The 17,253-nt window shown below is 44.4% G+C and overlaps 1 protein-coding gene across 1 annotated transcript in view; it reads right to left on the reverse strand.

Moving 5' to 3' along the window:
* The window catches only part of EEFSEC (eukaryotic elongation factor, selenocysteine-tRNA specific), a 243,240-nt gene that overhangs the window by 101,079 nt on the left and 124,908 nt on the right, over positions 1-17,253 (reverse strand). The window contains exon 5 of the mRNA XM_073591890.1: positions 2,824-3,462. Coding sequence (XP_073447991.1) covers positions 2,824-3,462 — 639 coding nt within the window. The remainder of the gene's footprint in view (positions 1-2,823; positions 3,463-17,253) is intronic.

Here is a 17,253-nt window from a genome sequence, read left to right on the forward strand (position 1 = left end):
TGGTCCAATGGCAGTCAGTGGGGGAAGTGTGCCTTGGTCCAATGGCAGCCAGCGGGGGGAAGTGTGCCTTGGTCCAATGGCAGCCAGCGGGGGAAGTGTGCCTTGGTCAAATGGCAGCCAGTGGGGGAAGTGTGCCTTGGTCCAATGGCAGCCAGTGGGGGAAGTGTATATACAACAAAACAAAAACTCTTGCGGATAAATGTATAAGCCCGACAGTTCAAAGTTCTCGATGGATGGTAGCTTTCAGCCTTGCTGCCCTCAAGGATAGGGAAATCCTAACATACAGACAAAAAACAGAAAAGAGAGGGCGCACCGGCCTAGTGCATTATCTTTAAAAAGGTTTATTAAAACAGAAAACGTAAAAGTACTACTCACAAGGGTAGATAAAAATCACGCATAATAGTCAAATGATGGTAGCAGTCTCCAGACCTATGGACAAGACATGCAGACCGCTGCTGGCTGACGCGTTTCGAAGGTAGCACCTTCTTCTTCAGAGCCTAACAGTATTCATCTCTTACGGTACCTTAAATAATGTGCTCATCAAGGGAGCACAGACCAAACTGACCTGCCCTGACACAGCACCATAGTAACCATTTGTATACACATATACAAAAAAAAAAGCACACAAAAAAACGCACAGAAAAAAAAAAAAAAAGGGAAAGAAAGGTAGCAAGTGCACGGATCTATAGTGTGATGAGTGTCATAAAGAGGGGGGGGGAAGGGGGGTGTTTGTAATGTGCGCATAGTGTGCGATACAGTACACCAGACAACCAGGCAATCTCCAATCCTAGTGGGGGAAGTGTGCTTTGGTCCAATGGCAGCCAGTGGGGGAAGTGTGCCTTGGTCCAATGGCAGCTAGTGGGGGAAGTATTCCTCGGTCCAATGGCAGCCAGTGGGGGAAGTGTTCCTTGGTCGATGGCAGCCAGTGGGGGAAGTGTGCCTCAGTCCAATGGCAGCCAGTGGGGGAAGTGTGCCTTGGTCGATGGCAGCCAGTGGGGGAAGTGTGCCTTGGTCGATGGCAGCCAGTGGGGAAAGTGTGCCTCGGTCCAATGGCAGCCAGTGGGGGAAGTTTGCCTTGGTCCAATGGCAGCCAGTGGGGGAAGTTTGCCTTGGTCCAATGGCAGCCAGTGGGGGAAGTTTGCCTTGGTCCAATGGCAGCCAGTGGGGGAAGTGTGCCTTGGTCCAATGGCAGCCAGTCGGGGAAGTGTGCTTTGGTCCAATGGCAGCCAGTGGGGGAAGTGTGCCTTGGTCCAATGGCAGCTAGTGGGGGAAGTATTCCTCGGTCCAATGGCGGCCAGTGGGGGAAGTGTTCCTTGGTCGATCGCAGCCAGTGGGGGAAGTGTGCCTCGGTCCAATGGCGGCCAGTGGGGGAAGTGTGACTTGGTCCAATGGCAGCCAGTGGGGGAAGTGTGACTTGGTCCAATGGCAGCCAATGGGGGAAGTGGGCAACAGTGCAGTGGCAGTAATTGGGGAAGTGTGAGTAAAAGCAGTGGCAGCAAGTGGGGAAGTGCGCTGCTGTTAAAGTGGCGGCGAAAAGGGATGTGAACTCCGAGAGTGGAAAAGTGCACCTTTGGAGCAGTGGCGGGAGTGGGAAAGTGCACGCTGTCTCAGTGGCAAAGAATAGAGAGGCAAGCGGCGGTGCAGTGGCAGCGAGTGGGAAGTTTCAGTGGATCCAGAGGCAGTGAGAATCTAGAGGTACATCAGAGCCCCAGGTAGGTCGTGGCCCCTGGGTGTTTGGCTGGAGCGTCCCTTTACCTGTTTAATCTCCGAGTATACACTTAGGCAATGCTTCTTCTATAATCTCTGTTTTTTTTGGAGTTTCATCGCAGTTCCACGTTTCCTCATGCTAACATAAACTCTGCTTTGAGAAACAAATAAATCACGTCTGATAGAAGTAAAAAGGAAACTTTTACGAGAGTAAACCTTGTAAACCTCTCCGTGTCCCGTGGAGTCTGCCAGCTGCAGCAAAGTATACGTTGTAGAGTCCCCGTCGCGGTTACTGGCCGAGTTCACACAGACGCTGGAAGTAGAAGTGCACTGGGTTCTATCTCACTTCCACCTGGCTTTCATACGCTCTCCCGGTGGGCCCGGCAATAAAAGTCAATGGCTCGGGGCAGCCTGTCGTGGAGAGAACATTGCATGCAAGGCCCAGGATGAAGAAGAGAGAGCGTATAGATCTGCGATGAGATGTTTCAGTACACAATACAAAACATGGCTGTGGCTAAGGAGCAGTAAATAAAAAAAAAAAAGGGCCAGGGGAGCCCATTCCAATGTAATCTTAACCCCTTCCCCCTTGCCTCAGTGTCCCTGTTACTGGGCTTGTATGCCCAGGGGACAGAAGGAAGGTCGGCTTAGTCATGTGATTAAGCTGGCGTAAATTACATTTTTGTTTTGGGTTCAGATACACGTTAACATCTTGCCACCCATGTAACAACCTTTTGTGCGATGGCAAAAATGGTGGGCTTTAATGCCCATATGCTGCACATAGATGTCTATGGGTATCCAACTTTATAAAAGCATACAATCACCTGAATATTGCACAAAGACACTGTGGGAGCCAAGAAAAAGGGTCAACGTGTTTCACTCTATCTCCGCATTTATTCATGAGTAGAGCGAAACGCATTGACCCTTTTTTTTGGCTCCCACAGCGTCCTAGTGCTGTAGTCAGATGATTTTTATTTACATTCATAGTGTTTCAATGTTGTGCCGATAAAGTTCAATTTTTTTGACTGGATGGAATACCTGCCAGTCTTTGTTTTTTCAAGGCCTAAAAGTCATATACATAGTGAAGATTGATCAAGACAAATGAATAATAGCCCTTACCCTTTCAACTTGCCCTTCCTTATGCTTCATTTTGAAGACCTTCAACTTGGGAAGAAAGGTTTCTGCATAATTTTTGTCTTCCACCCCCTCCAGAAGGACCCCATGGAAAGCCAGCCTGCAGGTGTTGGAATGAATGTCAGTGTCCAGCTTTGAGCCAATGACAAGGCACAACTTGGGGCACGTGACTGGCTTCTCAAACTCCAAGAGGGCCCACTGCTGCTTGGGAAGGGGATCACACCCATGTTGGCCATCTGCCTTGTCCTGTTCTGAATTTGTTGATTCCTTTGTAAGGTAGCTATCCTGGTATGAGTATTCTTTGCTAAAGTCAAACCCACCCGTGGATTCTTCTTGGTTGAGGTGAGGAGGGAGACTGAAGAACATAACCTTCCCCATGACGGTTTCATGGCCAACTGTGATGTGGAACTTGGCTTTGGTGTTGAGCGATCCTTTGAAGTATTGTATCTTGTTCACCGATATTATGGCCGCGTGGATGGTGTGCAGGGACTCTGGGGTGCAGACAAGTCCTCTTTCCAACAGCTTAGGATCGAACTGAGTGACACAGATTCCCAGCCGGTCCCCTTGCATGGCACCATTTACAGGGCGGTGAAACATCTGCATGCTCTTCACTTTTTTGGTCACCTGTAAGAATAAAACAGAATGTGAATAGGAAGGTTGTCCACAGCTGAAGAAAAATAAAGTGTAAAAACGCTTTTTAAATTGGGACATTTTGCTGCAATTTACAATGGGGTGCAAAGTTCCTGACTGTTCTGTTTTAGATGAAAACCGTACCCCCGTGAGTGGAGTGACCACTAGAATTTGAATACCGTATTGCTGACTCTAAGGGGAGATTACCTTGACCCATGCTCAGGCCCAGACTGGGACAAAAAATAGGACAGGCCATTTTAGACTGATCAGCCTTTTTTTTTTATCCAAATAATGACAACTACTAGTTTCTCAAATGCTACTCTACCTCTCTATGATCCTTCTCCTCCACATTCCTCCATACCTTCTCTCCTTTACTCTTCTGTCATCATTCAAAGTCCACTGCCATTCCCTCCATACAGTTCTCAGACTGTGTGTACATCACAGATTAATGCCGGGGCGGAAGATGTTCTTTCTTCCAGGCTCCTCCTTGTCTTCTCTCATAGGGCACATCAAAGTCAACCAGGAGCCTAGGGGAAGCTTCCCAGGACTAGTTTGACAAGCATAACAGGCGGTAAGGGATGCCGGTGATTGAAACAGGACAGCTGCTGGATGCCAGATGCTAGCAACGCTACTGGCGCCCCTCCCTCCACATTACATCAGCTGCACCCAGGGCACGTGTCCTCTCTGCCCACCCCTTGTCCTGGAAATGCGGTCCAGGCCTGCCCATGCTGTAGCATGGTAACTGGATCCTAAAAATTTCAAGTCATTACTATCCAGTATCATGGCACCTGATATGTACATTACGGCAACTCACAGAGGAAGGGATTGCAAAGTACAGAGGAAGGGATAAAAGCGGACTACGAAATAAGCCAGCAATGGCACCCCCACACATCTACTCTGGAAGATTGCATTTTACATTTTGGACAAAGTTTTTGATTAAAACCTGGCCCTATTGGGGAAATTTACTCTTACTTCCTATCTTAGAGAAATCAGGAGATCACTGGGACAGGAAGTGTGTGGAAATCTCCTCACCACGGACACAAGACAACCCATCTCCATTTTGTGCAACATTAAAAAAGAAATATATACTTGGGTTCCAACGCAATTGTTGCTATCTAGTAAACGGAGCTTTGAACTTGATGAACACATGGAACCCGCAGCATCCTGTGGATTTACACACACAAAAAAAAAAAAAAAAAGTTCCCCTAATTATTTGCCAACCTCTCTAAAATCCTCCTACTTTACTCTTTCTTTTGCCCCTCCCTTTCTTTTACTTCAAACAGTGTCAACTATACATAAAATAAAATAAATACAAAGTCAAATTTTTAATTAATTAATTTTTGAAAAACATTTTTTGTTTAGTTTTGGATAGCGTCAAGAAGGAAGACCCTCAATCAAGTTTCTATTGCTGTCCGTGTCCCCATTGGGGATATTCCCAACTTTTGGAGCTGATCTCTGGACTCTCCTACAACAATAGGATATAATTCTACTGCCGGTGTAATAATATTTAGTTATAGAACAATCCTAAAAATTTAATAAAGTGGAACATAGAACCATTCAATGATTTGTCTTTATGACGCGAAGTGTTCTTTATTTTGATGTTTAATATTTAATTTTTACAAAATTTTAAAATTCAATGTTAAATTTGTAATTTTTAATGTTCCTTCTTTCGCATATTTTTTAAAAACTACATGTACAACTATGTGATACCCATGTTATCCTTTAGATACAAGCAGAAATTTGTACTATTCAATGATTTGTCTTCACAATGTGGAATGTTCTTTTTGATTTTTAATATTTCCTTTTTACAATTTTTTCTTAATTTGATGTTTAAGTTGTTCTCCTTAATGCATAGCTCCCAACTGTCCCTGATTTGGAGGGACTGTCCCTGATTTGGAGCAATGTCCCTCTGTCCCTCATTCCTCCTCATTTGTCCCTCATTTTGGTCTGATCTATATAGATGTATATAAAATGCACTTTTTATCTATAAAAGTGTTTTCCAGCTCTAAACATTTCATCTGAATTCTAAATTGCTGCATTTGTAAATTCCAAAAGCGAATATAAAGGAATAGTAGTGGTAAAAAACCTCTTCTCAGGTCCCTCTTTGCTGCTCCTGGCCCCTCCCTACTGTCGAGTGCCCCTTCAGCCAGCAGCTGAGGGGGCACTCGAGCTGAGTCAGAGCTCCGTGTATCCATTCAGACACAGAGCCCCGACCCGGCCCCGCCCCCTCTCTCTTCTCCGAATGGGCTGCCTGACTTTGATTGACAGCCACGGGAGCCAATGGCCCCGCTGCTGTGCCTCCAATCAGGAGGAGTGTCCCGAACAACATAGACCAGGGGTCTCAAACTGGTGGCCCTCCAGCTGTTGGGAAACTACAAGTCCCATGAGGCATTGCAAGACTGACACTTACAAGCACGACTCCCACAGACAGAGGCATGATGGGCCGCCAGTTTGAGACCTCTGACATAGACACTCGTGGACATCGCTGGAGAGAAAAGGGGCTCAGGTAAGTAATTAAGGGGTGCTGGGGGGGGGGGCTGCTACACACAAAAGTTTTAGAATGCATTAGGATAAAAAAAACTTCTGCCTTTACAACCCCTTTAAAGTAACGCAGTGCCGAAAGGCAAAAAACGGCCTGGTCATGAAGGAGGGTAAATCTTCCAGAGGTCGAGTGGTTAAAATAATTACAGTACCATCACCCACAGTCAGAAATAAAAGGGACAATGTAAATTAAACAGTGTGTTTAGTATCACTTTAATATTTACAAATATTTCAAATTTAATTTAACATGTTCTTTTTATTATTCATTCTCTGGATGTTTATCACTACATGTACAACTATGCAATACCCATGATATCCTTTATATAAAAGTAGAACAATGCATTAATTACTGGAATGTTCTTCCTTCTTGCTGTTTAATATACACACACATACATACATTATATATATATATATATATATTTTTTTTTATTATTATTTTATTTTATTTATTTTTTTTAAACAAATGTTTTACATTTTATTTAATATGTTCTTTTTATTGTCCCTTCTCTTGATTTGTATTGATAACTACAGTACATGTACAACTATGGATTACACATTTTATCCTTTGTGTACATGTAAAATTTATTGAAAGTTAAAAGAAAAAAAAAATCGCCTATAGAAGTCATCAGCTTTGGCAAAGACTTGAAAGAGCCACAGAGCCGTCCTGTCTGGAGGACTCTTGTTCCCCAGAAGAGACATTATGAATGATTTAGTAAGCTGTTTATCAGCCACTGAACTGTAACATGTAGGAAAATACACCATTGTCTGTATCAAAGTTCCAAGTGACCCCCGTACAGAAAGGCACGCACACACCACGCCGGGCAAGGTGACGTTTCCACGCTGTGATACAACGTCTACATGCCTATCCTTAGCACCTCTTTTAAGACAGAAGATTTATGTACAAAAAGTAAAAAAAAAACTCCAGTCTAATTAAAAAACAAAGTTTGACAGCTGAAAGAGGAGGTATGGCTATACAAAGATACAAAAATTAGAATTTCTGCACAGGCTCCTGGCAGTTACAAAGAAAAAGGATACAGCGCTGATGCCCCCAAATGTATTAGAAGCAGCCAGCACAGCAAGGTACAAAATTGTGTCGCGAATATGAAAATGTAACTAAATCGCCACATTTTCTGAATATGCTCAGGTGTTTCTAAATAGCCTTGCAGGAGTTAAATGCCTTCTTTTTATTTAATGTGTGCGTCTGTATGGTCTTATGGCTGCACCTTATTTAACCACTTACGGACCGCCGCGCGCTGATATACGTCCTAAATTTGAAGGTAGCTGCCATAACCCCGGTATCCTCTTCTTCGGCCGGCGGTCCGCTTTCAGATAAAAGTGGTCTCTGCAGCGAAATCATCGCAAGATCACTTTTATTGGCTGTGGGAGAGGGCCCCCTCCTGCCGCGCTCCGGTGCCCTCCGCCGCTTACCGGAGTCGACGGCAGCGGCGGAGGCGATCGGATGTTGCTCCTTCCTTGGCATGGAGACGAGTGAGGGCTGTTTACATTCCTTGTAATATAAATAAAAGTGACATTTTTTTTTTAAAGAACAGTGTAGAAATAAAAAATAAAAGGTAAAATAAATACAATTTTTTTTTTTTCAACGCGCCCATCCCGCGTGCAGAAGCGAGCGCATACGTGAGTAGCGCCCGCATATGAAAACGGTGTTCAAACTACACATGTGAGTTATCGCCGCGATCGGTAGAGTGAGAGCAATAATTCTCGCCCTAGACCTCCTGTGTGACTCAAAACATGCAACCTGTAGAGTTTTTTAAACGTCGCCTATGGAGATTTTTAAGGGTAAAAAATTTGTCGCCATTCCACAAGCGGGCGCAATTTTGAAGCGTGACATGTTGGGTATCAATTTACTCAGTGTAACATTATCTTTCACAATATAAAAAAAATTGGGCTAACTTTACTGTTGTCTTATTTTGTAAATCAAAAAAGTGTATTTTTTCCAAAAAAAAGTGCGCTTGCAAGACCGCTGCGCAAATACGGTGTGACAGAAGGCACTGCAACAACCACCATTTTATTCTCTAGGGTGTTACACCAAAACAAATGTATAATGTTTAGGGGTAATTTTCTAGCAAAAAAAAAAACAAAAAAAAACACAGTTTTTAACTAGTAAACAACAAATCTCAAAAATAAAAAAAATTAAAAAGTGGTTAATGCATTTTTTTAGGGTGTGCCCCCCAAATCTTTGGCAAATATGAAAAAGATACGTGCAGCGCTAAAGTGAAAAAAATATCTGTGTGAATACAAAATATTTTTGTGATTACGAAATATTCATCTGTATATAACAGCCAGTGAACTTCAATAAACCTTGGCCGATAGTCTAATTTCATGTTTATACGATTGACGTTTTCTATTAATAAATGGTGAATAAATTCATATGTGATAAACAAAATGAATCAATTGGCACAAAGAAGGGGTGAAAAGGAAAACAAGTGAAGAAAAGTCCAATTAAGTCCACATATGTGAAAAACAGGTAGGGCAAATGGAATCCAAAAAAAGGTGGGGGGGGGATAAGTCCCAATATCTGCAACAAAAGATCCCACAAAGATCACATGTGTAGAGGAGAAAGCCACCCCCAACGTTGAGGAGGCTTACCGGAACATGTGGACTCAATAAGGTGTCTACCCAATGAGTCAATGAGTCAAGGCTTGAGGTGTGTGTACACCAATGTGATGAGGCTTGCGCGTCACTTGATCCTGGCCACAATGGGAGATGATCCCTTCGCCCCTGGCACGGCTCAATATATTTATGTCTAATCCAGACCGGCAGCTTCAAATCGAAGAATGGACAGAGTCTTCCCCATACACTCAAACGGTATAACCAAGGAAAAGCCAAGTGCTCCACATAGTGTAAAACCGTTGATGTAAACAAATTTATTAAAAATGCAGGAGCACTCCATAAACATATTGCGCTTGTAGGAATAGTCCAACGACAATCTAAGTAACGCAATGGCATCAGCAGGGCTCACCCTGTCGTGTTTCGTCCAGACATCATCTGGGGTACAGTCATGGGGACACCATGCAAAGAAAGCATTTTCACTGAAACCTCTGCAGTTTTTCTAATCCTACAACAAAGTTATACTGTGTTGCAGTTTTATATACTAACAGTGGTTAAGAAAGTTCCTTTCTTTTCATGTTTCCTGGAGTTGACTTTAAAAGAGAAGTATGGGTTTGGGGTTTTTGCAGATTTATAATTACCTAGGCGGATACAGCATCAGTCCAATGCTGCATCTGTCCCCCGCTGGCTCTAACACTGCGCTCCCGGAGCAGAGAGCTGCTGACTGTCAGTCACTCTGCTCTCTCCCCTGCGCTCACTGGAGTGCTGGGCTCTGGAAGGGGTGGGAGCGGCCGGCTCAGGCTCTCCGCATGTGGGCGGATCCCGACTCCAGTGACGCGATCTTGCCTGAGCCTGGACCGGCTCTGTGACGACAGCAGAAAGCAGACTTCAACCCGCTGTGTGCTGAAAACAGGTCACAGGAGTGCCAAACGTACTGCACTCCTGTGATTCATAGGGGAAGTCCAGCCAAGTCCAGCCAAACGAGCTTTGGCTGGACTTCTCCTTTAATTTTCAATAAGGTTACAAAAAACAAATGTAACCCCTTGAGGGGGGTTGTTTCCAAGCTTCCCACTTCCGAAAATTGGCCTACGCTCTTGGCCTTGATGCACCCATCTGGCCATTTTCAAGTTGGATTTCTGGAAGACACTACAGCTACATAATTTTCTTTGTGCCTCAGGTCCCCCTGTGCGGTTTCACCATCCGCTGACAACGTGTGAACCGTACTGTATGGACAACGGCGTTCTCCCCCATACCCTTTTTTTTTTATTAACCGTTTATTTAGAGAAGAATTTTTTCACGTTTCACAGAAAACAATAGTAGCATGAGAAAGAAAAAAAGAGTCGGAGGAGATGTACCATTTGTACCAGAGAGCACTGCGAAAAAAAAAAAACATTGCCCAAATGACAAAACAAAGTAGCGAAGAAACAGTATCCCAAGTAATGAAAACAATAACTGGGGTGACCCACACTGAAGCCAGCAGCAGACCCAACGTGGACCAGCCCATACCAGAGCATATACTGTAATAATACAACAGGTCAAAATAAAGTGATGCATGATAATCAATACAATGCAGCAACACAGTGCATAAGAGGGAAGAAAAACCTTTCTAAGATGTATTCTCTGCTGATCTCCACCTGGAAGACATCATACCCTCTTACCGAAGTAAATGGGAACAGGATCTTAATAAAACTTTCACACCCGACCAACACTGGAACATCATTTTGCTCTGAAGGCCTCCATATGCACCCATGTATAGGAGACTAATTACAAATTGCTCACCCAATGGTATTGTACCCAGTCGGTATTAGATCGTTTCTACCCTGAAACCTCGGATAGATGCTGGAGATTCCGAGAGGAGCGGAGGACACTTTTGCACGTATTTTGGTCCTGCCCAAATTTACACCATTATTGGAAACAGGTGCAGAGACTTATTCAACAATTCATGGACAACCCTGCCTTCTTCCTCCTCCATTGCTTTTCTATCCCTGTACGGACCTACAAGAAGTCAGACATTTATCACTTACTTAAGGCCACCAAATGTATCGCCCTCCGATGGAAAGATCAAAACCCCCTTTCCATTTCGTTGTGGCTCAACAAGGTGGAGGAAGTCAACCAGATGGAAGATTTAGTCCTAATGTAACAGAACTATTGGGAATAATATACCAATACATAGTTCTACTGAAACATGTTCGTCTATTTAGATGAAGACAAGGCCCTACTGGAAACCTGTTCTGGGGATTGACTTCTTTCTAGCCTTTCTTTCAACATGTGCACCCCAGCATAGTGTTGTTTCTTTTTTTTTTTCTTTTTCTCCCTTTCCATCTATATTCCATTTTCTGTACCCTTTGCGCTTTTCTGATCCCCTCTTCTCTCTCCCTGAAAATTGGGTATCCAATTAAATATACACCGAGGCTGGTAACTGGCAGTACAGTAGAGCAAAGACGTAATGGATTTCCACGTCGAACTTGGGATAAATCTCTTCATGTTCATAGATTATGTCCTTATTGGCGTCTGGTAATTGATATTCATTTTGTACTTTTACACTTTGGACTTTATGTACATATACTATATTTACAAAAGTATTGGGACACCTGCCTTTACACGAACATAAACTTTAATGGCATCCCAGTTTTAATCTGTAGGGTTCAATATTGAGTTGGCCCACCCTTTGCACCTATAACAGCTTCAACTCTTCTGGGAAGGCTGTCCACAATGTTTAGGAGTGTATCTACGGGAATGTTTGACCATTCCTCCAGAAGCGCATTTGTGAGGTCAGACACTGATGTTGGACTAGAAGGCCTGGCTCGCAGTCTCCGCTCTAATTCATCCCAAAGTTGTTCTATCGGGTTTAGGTCAGGTCTTCCACCCCAAACTCGCTCATCCATGTCTTTATGGACCTTGCTTTGTGCACTGCTGCGCAGTCATTTTGGAACAGGAAGGGGCCATCCCCAAACTGTTCCCACAAAGTTGGGAGCATGAAATTTTCCAAAAAGTCTTGGTATACTGAGACCTTAAGAGTTCCCTTCAGTGGAACTAAGGGTCCAAGCCCAACCCCTGAAAAACAACCCCCACACCATATTCCCCCCTCCACCAAATGATTTGGACCAGAGCACAAAGCAAGGTCCATAAAGACATGGATGAACAAGTTTGGGGTGGTGGAACTTGACTGGCCTTCACAGAGTCCTGACCTCAACTCGATAGAACACCTTTGGGATGAATTAGAGTGGAGACTGTGAGCCAGGCCTTCTTGCCCAACATCAGTGCCTGGCCTCAAAAATGTGCTTCTGGAAGAATGGTCAACCATTCCCATAGACGCACTTCCTAAACCAGGTGGACAGCCTTCCCAGAAGAGTTGAAGTTGTTATAGCTGCAAAGGGTGGGCCAACTCAATATTGAACCCTACGGACTAAGACTGGGATGCCATTTAAGGTCATGTGCGTGTAAAGGCAGGTGTCCCAATACTTTGGTAATACAGTATAGTTTATTCTGTATGGTATTCTACCCATTGTGCGATGTTGCTGCATCGCTTTGTTGGATACTTTATATATATATATATAAAGATTTTTTTTTTTTTTTTAAATGTAAAAACTGTGATACGTTGGTACATTGCATTGTAGCATGGGTGCACAACACACACCACCATGTACAAATTACATGCATCATAACGTGCGCCCGCTGGCATGAACAGGCCCTTAGGGCTCGCTCAAACCAGGTGTATTGAGCTGCACTGACTAACGCAGGCTTAAAGCAACAAAACTGAAAAAAAGCCGGTGCCTTGTTCACACCATACAAGTTCACAGAAGCGCATGTGAATTAGCATTAACACAATGCCTTGGCCTGTAAAGGAAAAATGCAATAATAATAAAAAAAAAAAACAGATTTCAATATGCAGTAAAACGCAGCGCAACATGCTGAAAATGAACAAGCCCCTAGGGGTTCATTCTTACCAGGTGTGCTGGAGTGCATTTGTGAACCCATTCCCAACGCATGGCAAAGAAAAATAATGGTTTTATGGATGCAGTTCCCATAAGCATACTGCGTCTGCCCAGTGCTAAAAAAAAACCAAAAAAGTATAGCATGCACTACTCTTTCATAGCACAATGCATGCATGCAAACATGTACAAATGCGCATAAATGCAATGCATTGCAAGGCAAGCAAGAAAAAAAAAAAAACATGCAGCGCATATAAAGTGCAATACAGTGCATTACAAAAAAACGCAAGGCACCACAAAGCAGCGCGCATGTCAATGAGCCCTTAAAGTCCTCCATCTCATGTTTACATCTAATGCTTGCGCATTTTTAGCTACTTAACTATGACAAGTAGAGAAGTACCCACTTAAAATTCAACCTAACTCCCCGCTTCTCTGGAAGCTAGAGCCCTCCGCTTTGTAAACGGAAAGGCCTGCGTTATTTCTGACATCATAATGGGGTCGCATCACGCGGCCATTTTAGATATAAATATTACTAAGTGCCATTTATCTCTCAGCAAATTACATCGGAATATGCGAGACGCATGTAGCCAGTCCCCTCCGGAGCAGCCACAATCGATAGCAGACTGCGTTAAGTGTCGGGATTCGTATTCGGCCAGACTGCGCTAGTCGGGGACGTGATTAGAGCAATTTATTTTCACTACTTGTTATATAAGACACTGTCAAGCTGTCTGCGGGGAATTGCAAAATATCTACTACTGACATACAAGCCATTTAAGTGGTCCGAGCAAATCACCGCAAATATTTACTCCAGCGAGCAGATGGCAAGGTCAATTTCAGGCAGGAAGAGATGATGTACACAGCGCAGCAATCCATAACGGCTAATCAGATTCCACTTTTCATCATAGGTCACCGTTTACTGGCTGCTGTGGACAAATTAAAATTTGATTGGTGGCTTTGAAGTGTATATTCAGCATACAGCTTATTCCTTATTCAATAAAGAGCTCTTTTTTCTAAAATTGAACTCCAGGCAGCTTAATTCAGCTCCGTAATCATGAATACGTTGGTAAATTTATTTTTCTGAATGCAAGCAGTGTAACTACCTAAACGTGACCTAATATAAGTCCCTGTACAGCAGGGCTGGATTGTAAGGAGAAAAAGCAACACCAGGAGCCTATCAGTTCTAATGCTGACAAGTTAAAAGAAGGAGAAAGCAGCGTGACAATAAGATGAGATCATCACTGTGCTCCCTCGGCTTTCACTGCCCAGCCATAGGCTGGGGGCGGGTCCAGGACAACCTGGGCTTATGGAATCTGGGTTGAATGGTGCTGGCCATCAGACTGAGGATCTGCTTAAAGAAGAAGAGCAGCCAAAGCTCATTTGGTTGTACTTCTCCTATGAATCACAGGAGTGCAGTTAGTTTTCAGCAGACAGCGGGCTGAAGCTGAAGCCTGCTGTCCACTGACGTCACAGAGCCAGTCCAGGCTGGGGAAAGATTGCGACCATATGGTCAGGATCCACCCAGGTGCCTTGACCGATACCCAGCTCCGGCGAGCACAGAGGGGATTTAGTGGCAGAGCAGAGAGCCAGAGACTGATAGTCTGCTCATGGAGCACTAAGAACTGAGCGATCATTGATGTTTGATCACCTGTGATGTCCCAGAAGGCTGCGGGCAAAGGGGGGGGGTGAACTTCACTTGGATCGCTTCGGTGATCTGGGCAGAAGCGGAAGTGGAAGCAGGTACCTGTCAAAGTCGTAGAGGTTCTTGTAATGGATATCATTGGGGTCCTAAAGATTCTCGTAATGGTCATCACTGAGGTTGTAGAGGTTGTTGTAATGGTCATCACTGGGGTTGTAGAGGTTCTTGCAATGGTTATCACTGGAGTCCTAGAGATTCTTGTAATGGTCATCACTAGGGTCATAGAGGTTCTTGTAATTTTTTTATCACTGGGGTTGTAGAGGTTCTTGTAATGGTCATCACTGGGGTTGTAAAGGTTGTTGTAATGGTCATCATTGGGTTGTAGAGGTTCTCATAATGGTTACACTGGGGTTGTAGAGGTTCTTGTAATGGTCATCACCGGGGTCACAGAGGTGGTTGTAATGGTCATCACTGGGCTCAGAGGTTCTTGTAATGGTCATCACTGGGGTCATAGAGGTTCTTGTAATGGTTATCACTGGGGTTGTAGAGGTTGTAATGGTCATCACTGGGGTTGTAGAGGTTGTTGCAATGGTCATCACTGGGGTCGTAAATGTTCTTGTACTGGTTATCATTGGGGTTCTAGAGATTCTTGTAATTGTTATCATTGGGGTTCTAGAGGTTGTTGTAATGGTCATCATTGGGTTGTAGAGGTTCTTGTAATGGTTATCACTGGGGTCCTAGAGATTCTTGTAATGGTCATCACTGGGGTCACAGAGGTTGTTGTAATGGTCATCTTTTGGGGTCAAAGAGGTTGACCGTTACCAGGTGGTAAGGGTCCACAAGAGATGATGGCTCCACATCCAGCATGTACACTGAATCCTCCACTTTGTTCACAGGTCTGAAGTTGCTAGGAGGAGACTAATTGTTAGGCGCATGTTCTCTGACAATCCAAATAAAGTCAGTGGGGCCAAAAATGCACAATTCTGGCCAAATAAAAGCTAGTGTACTTTTTCGAGGGAAAAGTGGCAGCCAGACACCCAGATATGAAGGGATGATTCCTCCTGAGTGTTGTCAAGCTTACAGAATGGCATGACAAATCGATCAGTTGTAAATTTGTTACGAGCAACATGTCCCCATTGCCAACCTAAGATTGGACACTGAAGGAGCAGCAGGTGGCTGATGAGGTCTATTTCTGCTCATTGCATGATTCTTCTCAGCAAGTGCTTGTCCAACAACTGCCCATTCCCTTTCCAGTCCGATGCAGAGAAGTATTTATTCCAGTTATTTTTACGCTTGATTCAAACCTTTCTCTGGGCATTTTTAGTATCCATCATGCATTTTATGAGCAGCCATTGTCATTAACAGGTCCTGTAAGGTTCAGTGAGGTATCAAAAAATGGACAACACATGTCAATGCCGCATACAGATATGAACGAACACCATTTCAAATAATTACTAATCATTCAGGCTGAATCAGCAGTCAGGCTGGGAAGGAAATTAAGCAGGTTCTATCTGACTTGCTGCAGCTTCTAATGCATACTCTGAGAAGCTCACAGTGTGCAATGAAATCAGAGTAAGCCATTTCAGTACAGGAGAGGAACCTGAAAGACTCATAGGAAAAATGGCGTTCAGTTTTAAGAACTTTTTAATTCTCTCTTAGAGCCATAAAAAAAAAAAAAAAAGAATCCAAATATCCTGTATGCCAAGTGGTGTTAAACTGGCATTCATCAAGAAACTATTGTATGGACAATCACCGCGGGTTCCTTTCCAAACCGCAATTAATAAGGGTAATTGCAATCTGCCTGCCAGCCCCTTTGGTGTTAATGTAACACGCTAATACAGCCGCCTGAACGCAGGGGAAAATGGTATCCCTAGGAATGGCTTGACAAGGGGAAACGACATTAATTCAGTGGATCACCTTTCAAGGTCAGGGAGAGAAAATAGGAGAGTCAGCGAAAAGAAAGAGAGGAAGCTGGATACAAGCTGGAACATTCCTTAGGAAATTCCAGAGAGGGAGAGAACAGTGGGACACCAAACGGGGCGCAATATTAACCGGATACGCATTTCTCGTCTGCGGCTCCGCTTCACCCGTTAAATGCCGGGAGACTCTACCGTCTACTTCTCTCTGGAGATAATAGAGATGTTTTCATAAATTTAAAGCTGAACTCCAGGCAGATATAAAAGACACAACTCTGTATTCATAATTACATTTTAAATGTTTTTTAAACAGCGCAAATGCCTGAATTCGGCTTAGTATCAGCCTCTTGCAGTTTACTGTACAGTCTACACAGCAGAGCTCAGAGTGGGGGAGGAAGAAACAACAGAAAGAGCCAATTGGGTGTGCTGCTGTGTAAGGCACATGCTGATAGGAGGAGAGAGCATAATGACAGATAAATGAGCTCATCAGTGTGCTGCGCTTCTCCTTTCACTGTCTGTGGTTGGTTGGATGGTTTGATGAGTAGGTAGGTGGGATAGATGGGTTGGATAAAAGTGGGGTGGAATTGGTTGGATGGGTGGAGTGGGATGGGGTTGGTTGAAATGGGATAGGGTGGGATGGGGTAGGTTGGGGTTGGACAGGTGGGATGGGGGTGGATAAGGATGGGATAGTGTTGGTTGGATGAGTGGAGTGGGATGAGGTTGGTTGCGATAGGATAAGGTGGGATGGGGTAGGTTGGGGTTGGACAGGTGGGATTCGGTAGGGTGGGGGTGGATAAGGATGGGGTGGATAAGGGTGGGATAGTGTTGGTTGGATGAGTGGAGTGGGATGGGGTTGGTTGCGATGGGATAGGGTGGGATGAGGTTGGTTGCTATAGGATAGGGTGGGATGGGGTTGGTTGGGAGTGGATAAGGATGGGGTGGATAAGGGTGGGATAGTGTTGGTTGGATGGGTGGAGTGGGATGGGGTTGGTTGAAATGGGATAGGGTGGGATGGGGTAGGTTGGGGTTGGATAGGTGGGATTGGGTGGGGTGGAGGTGGAGACGGATGGGATAGGGTTAGATGGGTGGAGTGGGCTGGGGTTGGTTGCAGTGTGATGGGGTGATGGGGTTGGAGTCGAATGGGTGGTATCAGGTGGGATGGGGTCGGATGGGTGGGATTAAATGGGGTGAA

The sequence above is a fragment of the Aquarana catesbeiana genome, linkage group LG07 (assembly GCF_042186555.1).
Source record: "Aquarana catesbeiana isolate 2022-GZ linkage group LG07, ASM4218655v1, whole genome shotgun sequence".
Classification (NCBI taxonomy): Eukaryota; Metazoa; Chordata; class Amphibia; order Anura; family Ranidae; genus Aquarana; species Aquarana catesbeiana.